This window comes from Somniosus microcephalus, chromosome 22, assembly GCF_052327205.1.
Source record: "Somniosus microcephalus isolate GS21.2 chromosome 22, FLI_Smic_1.0, whole genome shotgun sequence".
NCBI lineage: Eukaryota > Metazoa > Chordata > Chondrichthyes > Squaliformes > Somniosidae > Somniosus > Somniosus microcephalus.
Genome location: NC_141008.1, coordinates 9,923,201 through 9,936,941, shown reverse-complemented (window position 1 = coordinate 9,936,941; position 13,741 = coordinate 9,923,201). Strand labels below are relative to the sequence as shown.

Below are 13,741 nucleotides of genomic sequence, written 5' to 3'. Positions count from 1 at the left end.
GGAGCCGAGCCCCGGGACCGGGCCAAGGGGGGGAAAGCCCGAGTCCCCGGCTGGGGCCTCCAGCTCCACAAGGTGGGGAGACCTTCCCTGGAAGACAACTGAGTTCCTTCAGACTTGAAATGGATCACTTCATTTCTAACTGTTCCTAAATACTATTTAAAACTGAATTAATTTGTTCTTTTCCTTAGTTCCCTGTATTAAAGTTCAGGCTTTTAAGCACCCCATAGCTAAGAAGACAACTGCACTACATGATCTGGCATTAAGCCATATAGAACAGGAAGGTGGCAGCTGTTAAAATGTGAATAAAAGTAAAAGCTGAATTAAAGATGGCCGAATTAACGGCAGTTTGAAAGATTAGAACCCGCCCACACACGCCATGAAACGCCCCCCGTGACGCAGTGCGCTCCCCCCGTAGGATTGGTCAACCTTCACGTCACTCAATGCTAATGAGCGGATTTCCCCCGTATGATTGGCCAACCGCTAATGAGCGGAATTTTGAACATTTTTTGTCTACTGCCCGAACAATTTTTGTCTGACCAAAAAGTAAATACGCCTAGGACACCCTCTTTTGATATAACATATGTGTAGCTACGCTCTATAACTTTTGAGTGATGCCCGGACGGACGGACAGACAGACAGACAGACCGACAGACAGACACCACTATCCTTTTATATATATAGATATTGGCTCAGAACTTGGTGTCGGGGGCTTGCCGCGCGTGCAAGCCCCCGATCTGCACTCACCCTGCGCGCTGACATCTGAAGCCCGGGCCTGCTTGCATTTCCTGTCACAGGCCCGGTTCAGATGTCAGCACGCAGTGCTTACCTGATCCAGCGGTGTAATTAGTGCAATGTGCCGGCTGGGATCAGGTGAACACTGTACAACCAATCAGGGGAGGGGAAGGTTCATTCATGAGTTTGAGAGTAAGAACTGTCAAACTCATGAAAACTACGGGGGCCCAAAACACTATTTAAACTTTAAATAAAAATTTAAAAAACATCCCAGTCATTAAATTAAGTATAAATAAGTTTTAAAAAATAATTTAAACAATTTTTTTTTTGAAAAAAATTAATTTTTAATGAAAAGGGTCTAAAACTAAACTTACCTTATTGTAGATTCTTTAAAATAATAAACCTGTGGAAAAAAAATTCTAAATTACACTAAAACACCACTTACCTGTAAAAATAAATACTTACGTGTGCTTTTTACAAGCGTAAAGACCAGAGGCCTTTAGACATGCGCAAATCCCCCAAAACAGAGGAAATCCAAGACGCACGCGCTGCCCCCTACAGCGCACACGCTAGCCTCTTCACCTCTTGGGTTAGAGGAGAGGAAATGCCGGTTTTCAGCGCATGCACTGTGCATGCTGAAAACCGGCATTTCCTCCGGCCAGACGCGCGAGTACCCCTTCCGTACTCACGCGTTTGGGGAGGAATTTCTGCCCCATTGATCAATAGTCTATCCCCAGAAATGGAGACAGAAAGCCAAGAAAGGGAACAGTCGGAGATGGACCATGTTAATGCAAGGGAAGGGTGGAAATTGGAAGCAAAGTTGATGAAATTTTCCAGTTCGGGGCAAGAGCAGGAAACGGCACCAATACAGTCATCAATGTACCGGAAAAAGAGGTGAGGGAGGGGACCTGAGTAGGACTGGAACAAAGAATGTTCCACATATCCCACGAAAAGGCAGGCATAGCTAGGGCCTATGCTGGTTCCCATAGCAACACCTTTTTATTGGAGGAAGTAACACCTTTTATTGGAGGAAGTGAGTGGAGTCAAAGGAGAAGTTGTTCAATGTGATAAGTTCAGCCAGGCAGAGGAGGGTGGTGGAAGATGGGGACTGGTTTGGCCTCCATTCAAGGAAGAAGTGGAGGGCCCTCAGGCCATCCTGGTGGGCATAGAGTTGTAGAGGGATTGGACATCCATGGTGAAAAGGAGATGGTTGGAGCCAGGAAACTGGAAACTGTTAAAGTGGCGGAGGGTGTTGGAAGAGTTGCGGATGTAGGTAGGAAGAGACTCGACAAGGGGAGATAGGAAGAAATCGGTTTGAGATAGGAAGGAATCAGTTCCGTGATTGACATCTTCAGCTCCTCCACATTGACATTGAGCACAAGCTTTCTGGCAGGCTTTCCAGTGCATCAGGCATTTGGGTGTGTACACCCATCAGTGTTCTTCTGTAGCCTGGCCCATCAAAGTACTCACCTGCATCCTCTGCAGCAGAATTAGTGTGCAACCTCACCCTCCTGCGAGCTGGCACCTGCAATATCCTTTTCCCCCGCCCTGGCTCCTGCGCACTAGTACTCAATGTCTCACCACATGCAGTAACCTCCTCTAAAATATGCACAGTGTCAGTGTCTGAGCTGGTGACTGCGAGTGTAAGATTGAGTGACAGTGTCTCTTAGTCTTCATTGTCTTCTTCCTCTTCCTCCACTGACTGGGAAGGTTCCAGTTCTTGAGTATCTGAAATGAAAAAGGGACAAGGGTTGGGTTGTGGTGAGGGGAGAGGAGAAAGTAAGATGTGTGTGCTTACACCCTCAGCAGCTTCTCAGTCAGAAGAGATTGAGGGATGAGGGAGAAGTGTGATGAGAGAAGGAGGGTGAGGTATGCAGATACCCTCATCATCGATCGCTCCAGCCCCACCAGTGGCCATGGCCTCGGTGATGCCCCTTCCTATGCTGGCCAGCACTGTCTCCTCCATGGAGGTTATAACATGAAGGCCCGCTTGGCCAGCTCCAGTTCATTGCTGCTGCCCGGTGTAATGTGCCACCTTCTCCTGCAAGAGGGAAGTGTGTCCTGCAATATGTTTGGATAATGTGGCTGTCGCAGTTGATTGGCTGCTAGTGTGTGCGAGTTATGAGTGTGAGTCTTGCAACAGTGCTAAGTGTGTAAGGGTGAGGTAGAGAATATGACCTGAAGGGTTGAGTACTGATTGATAGATTGTTGGTAGGTGGGTGATGGGAGTGCAGTGAATTGAGCAGTGGATCAGGCTAGTGTGCAGTTGGTAGGATATGCCATTTGAAGATGAATTTTGACAACTCGTGTGAGATCATTAAACTTCTTCTTGCACTACATCCACGTTCTTGGAGCAACACTCCTGGCATTGACCTCCACCACTACTTCTTCCCACTGCCTGAGCACATGTCTGGAGGCCCTCCTGCCAATGTTCCCTGTATTTTGTTTTGCACCATATGACCCCTTTAAGGGGCTACATGGGCCATTCAAAATACCGCACCTGCGCAGTTTTTCTCATTGTAAATCCGTCTGCGTGGACTCCCTGGAGTGCTGAGCAGCTGTGCATTTTACAAGGAACATTGCCTCCTGCCCCCCTCCGATACTGGACGTCTCTCCTCCTTTCCATCTCTTCCACCAAGACCTCCAGTGCAGTGTCTGAATACCTTGGTGCTCGCTCTCTCGCATGTTCAGCTATAGCTCAAACTATCACAGCACAGATTCAGTTTTCAAATGACACCCACCACTTCTTGCAGCCACATTGCACCTCCCCTTTAAGAGGTGCAGGCTGCTTTTAAGTAGTGCTAGCCACTTGCGCGATATCGGGCACCCTGCTGCCAATGAACAGCTCGGGCAGCGCACAGCAATCATGTAAAGCAGCACTAATTTACCGTGTTGCCTACAACGCACTAAATGGGGTGAGTTAATTGTGTACTTTAATCCCCACGCCTGTTTTGGGGGTTCAGCCAATTTCTCCCCCGTGCAGTATGGAGGGAGTGAAGGAGGTGCGGAGAATGGAGGGGTTTTGTGTAGTATGTCGAGGGATAACACTATTCTGGATTCTGTTTTCCAGACCATCATCTGGACTGTACTGGCCTCAGTTCGCATTTATTACAAGTACCGCCGAGCGAAGCCTCTCACCACGCAGGTTATCATTCGAGACCCTTACGCTATTAAGGGGATTCGGAAAGTGATCGATGGCTGTGCCTTTAAGTTGTATGGACACTGGGTGAAGAAAGGTTTGCAGCAGAACCGAGCAGCCTTGTTCGAGAATTCTCCAAAAGCCTTCCTGTTCTCTCTAAGCGCAGATTTCCACGATGCGTCCGAACAGCCGCTGGAATAAATACTCTTACAATTATTGCTAATAGTTTGGCGTAACTATCGTGTGAGTCTCTGGCAATAACCTCTGACCCCCGCCTCCCTCTTCAGTTATTTATTCTTGTAGTGAAGGAGGGGGTGGGTTTCGTAGCCTTGTGAATACCAGTCGCTAATTTAATGCTTCTAGAAAACCGGCGCCAGCGTGACCCCAGCAAAACAATTAGAATCCAGGGCAGCCAGGTGTGAGGAGCTGACTGTTTAGTGCAGTGCTGGGTATCAGTGCGAGTCCTCCGCCTTTATAATGGTGTTCCAGTGATAGTGTGTTCATTGTGCCTGCTCCATCACATCAAGTCAAACTGTTGGCAGTAACACACGTCGACCTCTCCTTCCGAGTGCAGGTCTCTTTCTGCTCCTCGCCTTTCCGAGCTCGATTCTCCCACCCTATGGGCCCTCGCCCTCCTCCCACCCTATGGGCCCTCGCCCTCCTCCTGGCCTATGGGCCCTCGCCCTCCTCCCACCCTATGGGCCCTCTCCCTCCTCCCACCCTATGGGCCCTCGCCCTCCTCCCACCCTATGGGCCCTCGCCCTCCTCCTGGCCTATGGGCCCTCGCCCTCCTCCTGGCCTATGGGCCCTCTCCCTCCTCCCACCCTATGGGCCCTCTCCCTCCTCCCACCCTATGGGCCCTCTCCCTCCTCCCACGCTATGGGCCCTCTCCCTCCTCCCACCCTATGGGCCCTCGCCCTCCTCCCACCCTATGGGCCCTCGCCCTCCTCCCGGCCTATGGGCCCTCGCCCTCCTCCTGGCCTATGGGCCCTCGCCCTCCTCCCACCCTATGGGCCCTCTCCCTCCTCCCACCCTATGGGCCCTCGCCCTCCTCCCACCCTATGGGCCCTCGCCCTCCTCCCACCCTATGGGCCCTCGCCCTCCTCCTGGCCTATGGGCCCTCGCCCTCCTCCCACCCTATGGGCCCTCGCCCTCCTCCTGGCCTATGGGCCCTCTCCCTCCTCCCACCCTATGGGCCCTCGCCCTCCTCCTGGCCTATGGGCCCTCGCCCTCCTCCCACCCTATGGGCCCTCGCCCTCCTCCCACCCTATGGGCCCTCGCCCTCCTCCTGGCCTATGGGCCCTCTCCCTCCTCCCACCCTATGGGCCCTCGCCCTCCTCCTGGCCTATGGGCCCTCTCCCTCCTCCCACCCTATGGGCCCTCGCCCTCCTCCTGGCCTATGGGCCCTCGCCCTCCTCCCACCCTATGGGCCCTCGCCCTCCTCCCACCCTATGGGCCCTCGCCCTCCTCCTGGCCACACCAACCCACCCTCTCCAACTCTGTCCTCTTGCGCATCCCCCCCACTTCCTTCGCACCGCCATTGGCCACAAGCTCTGGAATTCCCTCCCTAAACCTTTCTGCCTCTCTCCTCCTTTAAGACCCTGTTTAAAACCTACCTCTTTGACCAAGCCTTTAGTCACCCCTCCTAATATGGTCGTCTTTGACTCGGTCTCCATTTTTTTGTCTGATTACACACCTGTGAAGCACCTTGGGACATTAAAGGCGCTATATAAATGCAAGTTGTTGTTGCAGACTTTTTCGATAGCTCCATTTTGTTTTATTCCCCAGTGTTCTCTTTATATATCCCTATTTTCCTCTCTTGACCTCACTCTTGTTTAATACCCTCTCCGCCTCTCTTTCTCATAAGCTTTTGCCTTTCCCCCCACTTATCTCTCTTTTTTCGAGACATTTTTTCTGGGACTCTCACTTTAATTTTAGAAGCTCTGTTTCTTCTTCCCCCCGCCCCCCCCGAGCTGTTTCAGTTGGCCCCATCCCATTCTACTCCGTGCGTGTAATATTAAAAACTCTTTATTCCCAACTCAAACCACTTAAAATCTTTGGTAAAATGGGGAAGTTAAATGAGAGTTAACTGTCCGAAACTAATCACAACTCCCGCGGAAATGTTGGTGCTTTGGGCTTTTACTGAAAGCTAAAAAGATTTGTTGTTGGAAAACTAGAGTTTGCAATTTGGAGACATTTCAAGGTAAACAGCAGCTTTCAGTTTATAATCCCATAAAAAGCGAAAACCTGCAAATACTCAGCAGGTCAGTCCGTGTCTTAGAGAGAAACAGACAGGTGGAGGTTACAGCCATGGACCCTCACCACAACACAGCACTGGATGATAAACACAGCCATGTGCCCTGCTTCAAAGTAAAGCATTGCATGAGCCTGCTAGATGACATGGAACACCTGTCAGAGTCAGGAGTGTCCTGGAATGACAGGCTGACCTCCTGGGAGAGAGGTCCTCCACCTTGAGCCTGTGAAGGTAGCTTGGCTTTAAAAATAAAAGTGCAGGAATGAACCAACGAGAAAGCCAATGGGTGTGCAGGGGTTGGAGAGGGAGGGCCTGCCCTTTAGTGCACGATTCGCGTTGCCATTGCATGGCCTCTGTGGCTGGCTGTTTGTATGAAGGGAAGCCTGTTCCTGTTCAGACCAGCTTCGAGAGAAAAATAAACAATTTTTGAGGCTGTGTGGCGTCTTTCTAATATTTCTTCTCACTTACTGAGGTGATGGAACATCTATATATCTGTGCGTGAATCTGTGTGTGCGCCTTATTTTTATTAATTCATGGGGTCATTTAAAATGTTTGGGGGTGAGTGAGTGATTTTTCTTCATTCATGGGATGAGGCGTCACTGGCAAGTCCAGCATTTATTGCCCATCCCTAGTTGCCCTTGAGAAGGTGGTGGTGAGCCGCCTTCTCGAACCGCTGCAGTCCGTGTGGTGAAGGTACTCCCACAGTGCTGTTAAGGAGGGAGTTCCAGGATTTTGACCCAGCGACAATGAAGGAACTGGCAATATATTTCTAATCAGGATGGTGTGTGTGACTTGGAGGGGAACTTGGAGGTGGTGGTGTTCCCATGTGTCTGCTGCCCTTGTCCTTCTAGGTGAAAGAGGTCGCGGATTTGGGAGGTGCTGTCGAAGAAGCCTTGGCGAGTTGGTGCAGTGCATCTCATAGATGGTACACACTGCAGCCACAGTGCGCCGGTGGTGGAGGGAGTGAATGTTTAAGGTGGTGGATGGGGTGCTAATCAAGCAAACTGCTTTGTCTTATCTAGTGTCGAGCTTTTTGAATGTTGTTGGAGCTACACTCATCCACCACACTCCTGACTTGTAGATGGTGGAAAGGCTTTGGGGAGTCAGGTGGTGAGACACTCGCTGCAGAATACCCAGCCTCTGACCTGCTCTTGTAGCTACAGTATTTATGCGGCTGGTCCAATTAAGTTTCTGGTCAATGGTGACCCCCAGGATGTTGATGGTGGGGGATTTGGCGATGGTAATGCCATTGAATGTCAAGGGGCGGTGATTAGACTCTCTCTTATTGGAGATATTCATTACCTAGTGATATACCTATCAATTCATTCCATGAAAAGCGACGAGTTAAGATAGTAACTATAGGTTTTTATTGGCTAAATAACAGAGCCCACCCTCGTGGGTGATCGGTTCCAGCAAGGAAGAATACTAGCCAAGCAATCACCTTTATACCTGGGCAAGCAGGCGGAGCCATGGGCGGAGTCAGCTGAGGTATGCCTAGGTATAACAGTGTGCAAGGCAAGAGGTAACCTTGTGTAGGTGATAACAACAGTGTAACAATAACAGTGGTTTACCACATTCACCCCTTGTTTAAAATTGAGTCCGGCGGGGTGAAGTGTACTACTAGTTCGTGTATGTCAGTCTATCAGGAGGCCTCGTAAGCCTTTCTGACCGGCGCAGCAGTGGCGGCGGTGGTGCCGTATCTGATGTTAATGCTGGTGTCTGCGTGGTCGACGAAGGCCCCTGAGGTTCTGGCCTGCTGCCTACAGGAGCTGGATTTGGGGGAGTGGTGGGGGATAACGGTGGTGTCTCAGGGGTGCCCGAGGGTGCGAGGTCTCGCAAGGAGACTGTGTCCTCCCGCCCGTCTGGGTATTCCACATAGGCATACTGGGGGTTGGCGTGCAGGAGGTTCACCCTCTCAACCTGGGGGTCCGTTTTATGGGTCCTCACGTGCTTCCGCAGCAGGACGGGACCCGGAGAAGTCAGCCATGTTGGTAGCGAGGTTCCCGTAGTCGACTTCCTGGGGAAAATGAACATTTGCTCATGAGGGGTGGCGTTAATGGCAGTACAAAGCAGTGACCGGATGGAATGGAGCGCTGCCGGGAGGACTTCCTGCCAGCGAGAGGTTGGGAGGCCCTTAGACTTTAGGGCTAAGAGGACGGCCTTCCAAACTGTCGCGTTCTCTCTTTCTACCTGGCCATTCCCCCGGGGGTTGTAGCTGGTGGTCCTGCTCGCAGCGATACCTCTCGCGAGCAGGAACTGGCGAAGTTCCTCGCTCATGAAGGATGAGCCCCGGTCGCTATGTATATAGTTCGGGAACCCGAACAAGGCGAAGAGGTCATTCAGGCATTTGATGACCGTGGTACTGGTCATGTCTGGGCAGGGGATGGCAAAGGGGAAATGGGAGTACTCGTCAATAATGTTGAGGAAGTACACATTACGGTCAGAGGACGGGAGGGGCCCCTTAAAATCGATGCTCAAGCGCTCGAAGGGGTGGGTGGCCTTGATCAGGCTTGCTCTGTCTGGCCTATAGAAATGCGGTTTGCATTCGGCACAGACTTGGCAGTTCCTGGTCATGGTCCTGACCTCCTCGATGGAGTAGGGCAGGTTGCGGGCCTTAATGAAGTGGTAAAGTCTAGTGACCCCGGGGTGGCAGAGGTCATTGTGGAGGGTCCGCAGTCTATCAACTTGTACCTCGTGATAGAGCATCTGGGGGCTCGTTGAGTTTGCCCGGCCGGTACAAGATATCGTACTCGTAGGTGGAGAGCTCGATTCTCCACCTCAAGATCTTGTCGTTCTTGATTTTGCCCCTCAGCTTGTTATTAAACATAAAAGCAACCGAACGCTGGTCGGTTAGGAGGGTAAATCGTTTGCCTGCCAGGTAATGCCTCCAGCGTCGTACTGCTTCCACAATCGCCTGGGCCTCCTTCTCGACAGAAGAGTGTCGGATCTCAGGGCCCTGGAGGGTCCTTGAGAAGAAGGCCACAGGTCTCCCCGCCTGGTTAAGGGTTGCAGCTAGGGCGAAGTCGGATGCATCGCTCTCCACTTGGAAAGGGATGGACTCATCCACTGCGAGCATTGTGGCCTTCGCAATGTCTCCTTTTATGAGAAGGCTGCGCATGCTTCTTCTGTCAGGGGGAAGGAGGTGGACTTCATGAGGGGTCTGACTTTGTCCGCATAATTGGGCACCCATTGGGCATAGTAAGCGAAGAGCCCCAGGGTTCTCGTCAGTGCCTTTTGACAGTGGGGAAGGGGAAGCTCCATGAGGGGGCGCATTCTTTCGGGGTCGGGGCCGATGACTCCGTTCTCTACTACGCAGCTGAGGATGGCAAGGCGCGAGGTGTTAAATATACATTTCTCCTTGTTGTAAGTGAGATTCAGCCGTTGGGCCGTACGGAGGAATTTCTCCAGATTAACATCGTGGTCCTGCTGGTCGCGGCCGCAGATGGTGACGTTATCTAGATAAGGAAACGTGGCCTGCAGCGCCTTCTGGTCAACCATCCGGTCCATCTCCCTTTGGAAGACCGAAACCCCGTTGGTGATGCCGAAGGGAACCCTAAGGAAGTGGTAGAGGCGGCCATTCGCCTCGAAGGCGGTATACTGGCGGTCCTCAGGGCGGATAGGGAGTTGGTGATAGGCCGACTTAAGGTCGATGGTGGAGAATACCCGGTACTGTGCAATCTGGTTGACCATGTCAGATATGCGGGGAAGGGGATATGCGTCCAGCTGGGTGTACCGGTTTATGGTTTGGCTGTAGTCGATGACCAGGCGGTTTTTATTGCCGGTCTTAACGACTACGACCTGGGCATGCCAGGGGCTGGTGCTCCCCTCGATGATGCCCTCCTTCAGGAGACGCTGCACCTCAGAGCTAATAAAAGCTCTGTCCCCGGCGCTGTACCGCCTGCTCTTGGTTAGCGAACAAGGAGAGGGGCGGAACTTTGAGAGTGGAGAGGCCGCAGGTGGTATGAGGCGGGCGGTTTAAAAACTGCTGGTTGTAGACTGTGAGTGGGGGGAGGGGTCCACCGTATGCCAAAGTGACACTTTGGAGGTGGCATTGGAAATCCAGCCCTAGTAGGACGGCAGCGCAGAGCTGGGGCAGGACGAGAAGTTTAAAGTTTTTATATTCCGTGCCCCTAACCGACAGGGTCACCACACAGTATCCGCTGACGTCTGTTGAATGGGACTTCGACGCCATCGAGATCCGATGGCGCGTTGGCCGGACAGTGAGGGAGTAGCAGCGCACCGTGTCTGGGTGAATAAAACTCTCCGTGCTCCCGCTGTCGAACAAGCAGGTCGTGGCGCGGCCGTTTACCTCGATGTCCATCATGGACCTGGACAGATGATGCGGGAGAGCTTGGTCCAGCGTGACGGAGGCCAGTGTATGGCTGAGTGTGCTGCTGTCGTCGGCAGGTGAGGCGGTGGTCGGGTCTGGAGACAACATGGCGGCCGAGTGTGGCGAACAAAATGGCAGAGAAGATGGCCGCCCCCACGACTCACATGAGGCACTGCTGGCGCCTGTGGCCTTGATCAAAGATGGCCGCCCCCACGACTCACATGAGGCACTGCTGGCGTCTGTGGCCTTGATGAAAGATGGCCGCCCCCACAACTCACATGAGGCACTGCTGGCGTCTGTGGCCTTGATCAAAGATAGCCACCCCCACAACTCACATGAGGCACTGCTGGCGTCTGTGGCTTTCCCTCTGCAGGCGTTCGCGAAGTGGCCTTTTTTTCTGCAGCCGGAGCAGGTCGCGTTCCTTGCAGGGCAGCGCACCCTTTGATGTCTCGCCTGGCCACAGAAATAGCAGCTGGCGGCCCGATCGCGGGGCTCCGCTGCCGCAGCAGATCCCGGGGGTGGCGGTCCCGATCGATTCCGGGACACCGACGCCGTAGTAGGTCCCAGGAGCGGCGGTGCGAGGGGTATTGCGGCCGGAGTCGGGCCCGAGTCCCACGGTCGCGCAGCACTGTACCCGGAGTACGCCTCGAGGTCCCGATGAGCCACATCCAGGGAGCGAGCGAGGGCTGTAGCTGCTTTCAAGTCGAGGTCCTTTGATTCAAGCAGTCTTTGCCGTGAGTAGTCGGACCGAAGGCCTTTCACGAAGGCATCACGGATATTTCCTTCAGCATGACGGATATTTCCTTCAGCATGTTGTGCAGCCGATACAGCTTTAAAGTCACAGTCCCTGCCGAGTGTTTGTAGCGCCCGTAAAAATTCATCTACAGACTCTCCTGGCTGTTGCGAGCGGGATCTAGCACTTGTGTGGCAGGAATGTTACCTTCCACTTATCAGCCCAAGCCTGAATGTTGTCCAGGTCTTGCTGTATGCGGGCATGGACTGCTTCATTATCTAAGGAGTTGCGAACGGAACTGAACACTGTGCAATCATCAGTGAACATCTTCAGTTCTGAATTTGAGGGAGGGAAGGTCATTGATGAAGTAGCATTTTCAAAAAGCATTCGATAAGGTGCCACACAAGAGGTTATCACACAAAATTAGGACTCATGGTATTGGAGGTAATATATTAGCATGGATTGAGGATTGGTTAATGGACAGAAAACAGAGAATAGGAATAAACGACTTTTTCAAGTTGGCAGGCTGTAACCAGTGGGGTACATCAAGGATCAGTGCTTGGGCCTAAGCTATTTACAATCTATATTAATGACTTAGATGAAGAGACCAAGTGTAACGTATCCAAGTTTGCTGATGATACAAAGGTAGGTGGGAAAGTAAGCTGTAAGGACACAAAGTGTTCGATAAGGTCCCGCATAAGAGATTAGCGTGTAAAGTTAAGGCACATGGGATTGGGGGCAAGGTATTGACTTGGATAGAAAACTGGTTGGCAGACAGAAAGCAAAGAGTTGGAATAAACGGGTCTTTTTCCGAGTGGCAGGCAGTGACTAGTGGGGTACCGCAGGGATCAGTCCTTGGACCCCAGCTATTCACAATACATATTAATGATCTAGACGAGCGAACTAGATGTAATATCTCCAAATTTGCAGACGACACAAAGCTGGGTGGGCGTGTGTGCTGTGAGGAGGATGCCGAGAAACTCCAGGATGATTTGGACAGGTTGGGTGATTGGGCAGAAGCATAGCAGATGCAATATAACGTGGATAAATGTGAGGTTATCCACTTTGGTGGCAAAAACAGGAAGGCAGATTATTATCTGAATGGCAATAGATGGGGAGAAGAGGAAGTGCAACGAGACCTGGGTGTCCTTGTGCACCAATCACTGAAGGTAAGCATGCAGGTGCAGCAGGCGGTTAAGAAGGCAAATGGTATGTTGGCCTTCGTAGCGAGAGGGTTTGAGTACAGGAACAAGGATGTCTTGCTGCAGTTGTACAGGGCCTTGGTGAGACCACAACTTGAGTATTGTGTGCAGTTTTGGTCACCTTACCTGAGGAAGGATGTTCTTGCCAAGGAAGGAGTTCAGCGAAGATTCACCAGGCCGATACCTGGGATGGCAGGAATGACGTATGAGGAGAGATTGGGTCGATTGGGCTTGTACTCGCTGGAGTTTAGAAGAATGAGGGGATCTTATAAAATTCTGACAGGACTGGACAGACTAGATGTAGGAAGGATGTTCCCGATGGTAGGGGAGTCCAGAACCAGGGGTCACAGTCTAAGGATAAGGGGTAGGCCATTTAGGACAGAAATGAGGAGGAATTTCTTCACCCAGAGAGTGGTGAACCTGTGGAATTCACTACCACAGAAGGCTGTAGAGGCCAATTCATTAAATATATTCAAGAAGGAGTTGGATATATTTCTTAAGGCTAAAGGGATCAAGGGATATGGGGAGAAGGCAGGGACCGGGTACTGAATTTGGATGATCAGCCATGATCTCATTGAACGGCGGAGCAGGCTCGAGGGGCCGAATGGCCTACTCCTGCTCCTATCTTTTATGTTTCTAAAGTGCCTGCAAAAGGATATAGCGTGGGCAATAAGGTGGGGAAATGTGAGGTTATTCACTTTAATAGGAAAAATAGAAAAACAGAATATTTTTTAAATGGTGAGAAAATATTAAATGTTGGTGGTCAGAGATATTTAGGTGTCCTCATATAGGAAACAGATTTAGCATGCAGGTACAGCAAGCAATTAGGAAGGCAAATGGCATGTTGGCCTTTATTACTATGGGGTTGGAGTATAAGAGTAAGGAAGTCTTGCTCCAATTGTACAGGGCCTTGGTGAGACCACACCTGGAGTACTGGGCACAGTTTTGGTCTTATCTAAGGAAGGATATACTTGCCTTGGAGGCGGTGCAACGAAGGTTCACTAGATTGATTCCTGGGATGAGAGGGCTGTCCTATGAGGAGAGATTGTGTAGAATGGGCCGATACTCTCCGGAGTTTAGAAGAATGAGCGGTGATCTTGTTGAAACATATTCTGAGGGGGATTGACAGGGTCGATGCTGAGAGGTTGTTTCCCCTGGCTGGAGAGAAGGAGCAAAGAGTAAATGTTATTTGATTAATAAATTAAAGATACAAAACATTTTCAGAAACACCCATGTGCAAACCCTTGTTGAACTGCAATGTTTTGCTCTTCCTTTTCCTTCTGCGCCTACGTGGTGCACCCCCTGTGGCTTCAGCAGAGGTAGAGCCAGGCTGCCCACATCCCTGCTCTGA

At 51.4% G+C, this 13,741-nt stretch overlaps 1 protein-coding gene across 3 annotated transcripts in view; it reads left to right on the top strand.

The window, feature by feature from the left end:
• The window catches only part of LOC147102026 (phosphorylase b kinase gamma catalytic chain, skeletal muscle/heart isoform-like), a 129,770-nt gene extending 123,210 nt beyond the window's left edge, over positions 1-6,560 (top strand). For all 3 annotated transcript variants that reach the window (XM_085964168.1, XM_085964169.1, XM_085964170.1), the window contains exon 10: positions 3,803-6,560. In XM_085964168.1, the coding sequence (XP_085820294.1) occupies positions 3,803-4,072 (270 nt within the window). In that variant the 3' untranslated portion in view covers positions 4,073-6,560. The remainder of the gene's footprint in view (positions 1-3,802) is intronic.
• The last annotated feature ends 7,181 nt before the right edge of the window (positions 6,561-13,741 follow it).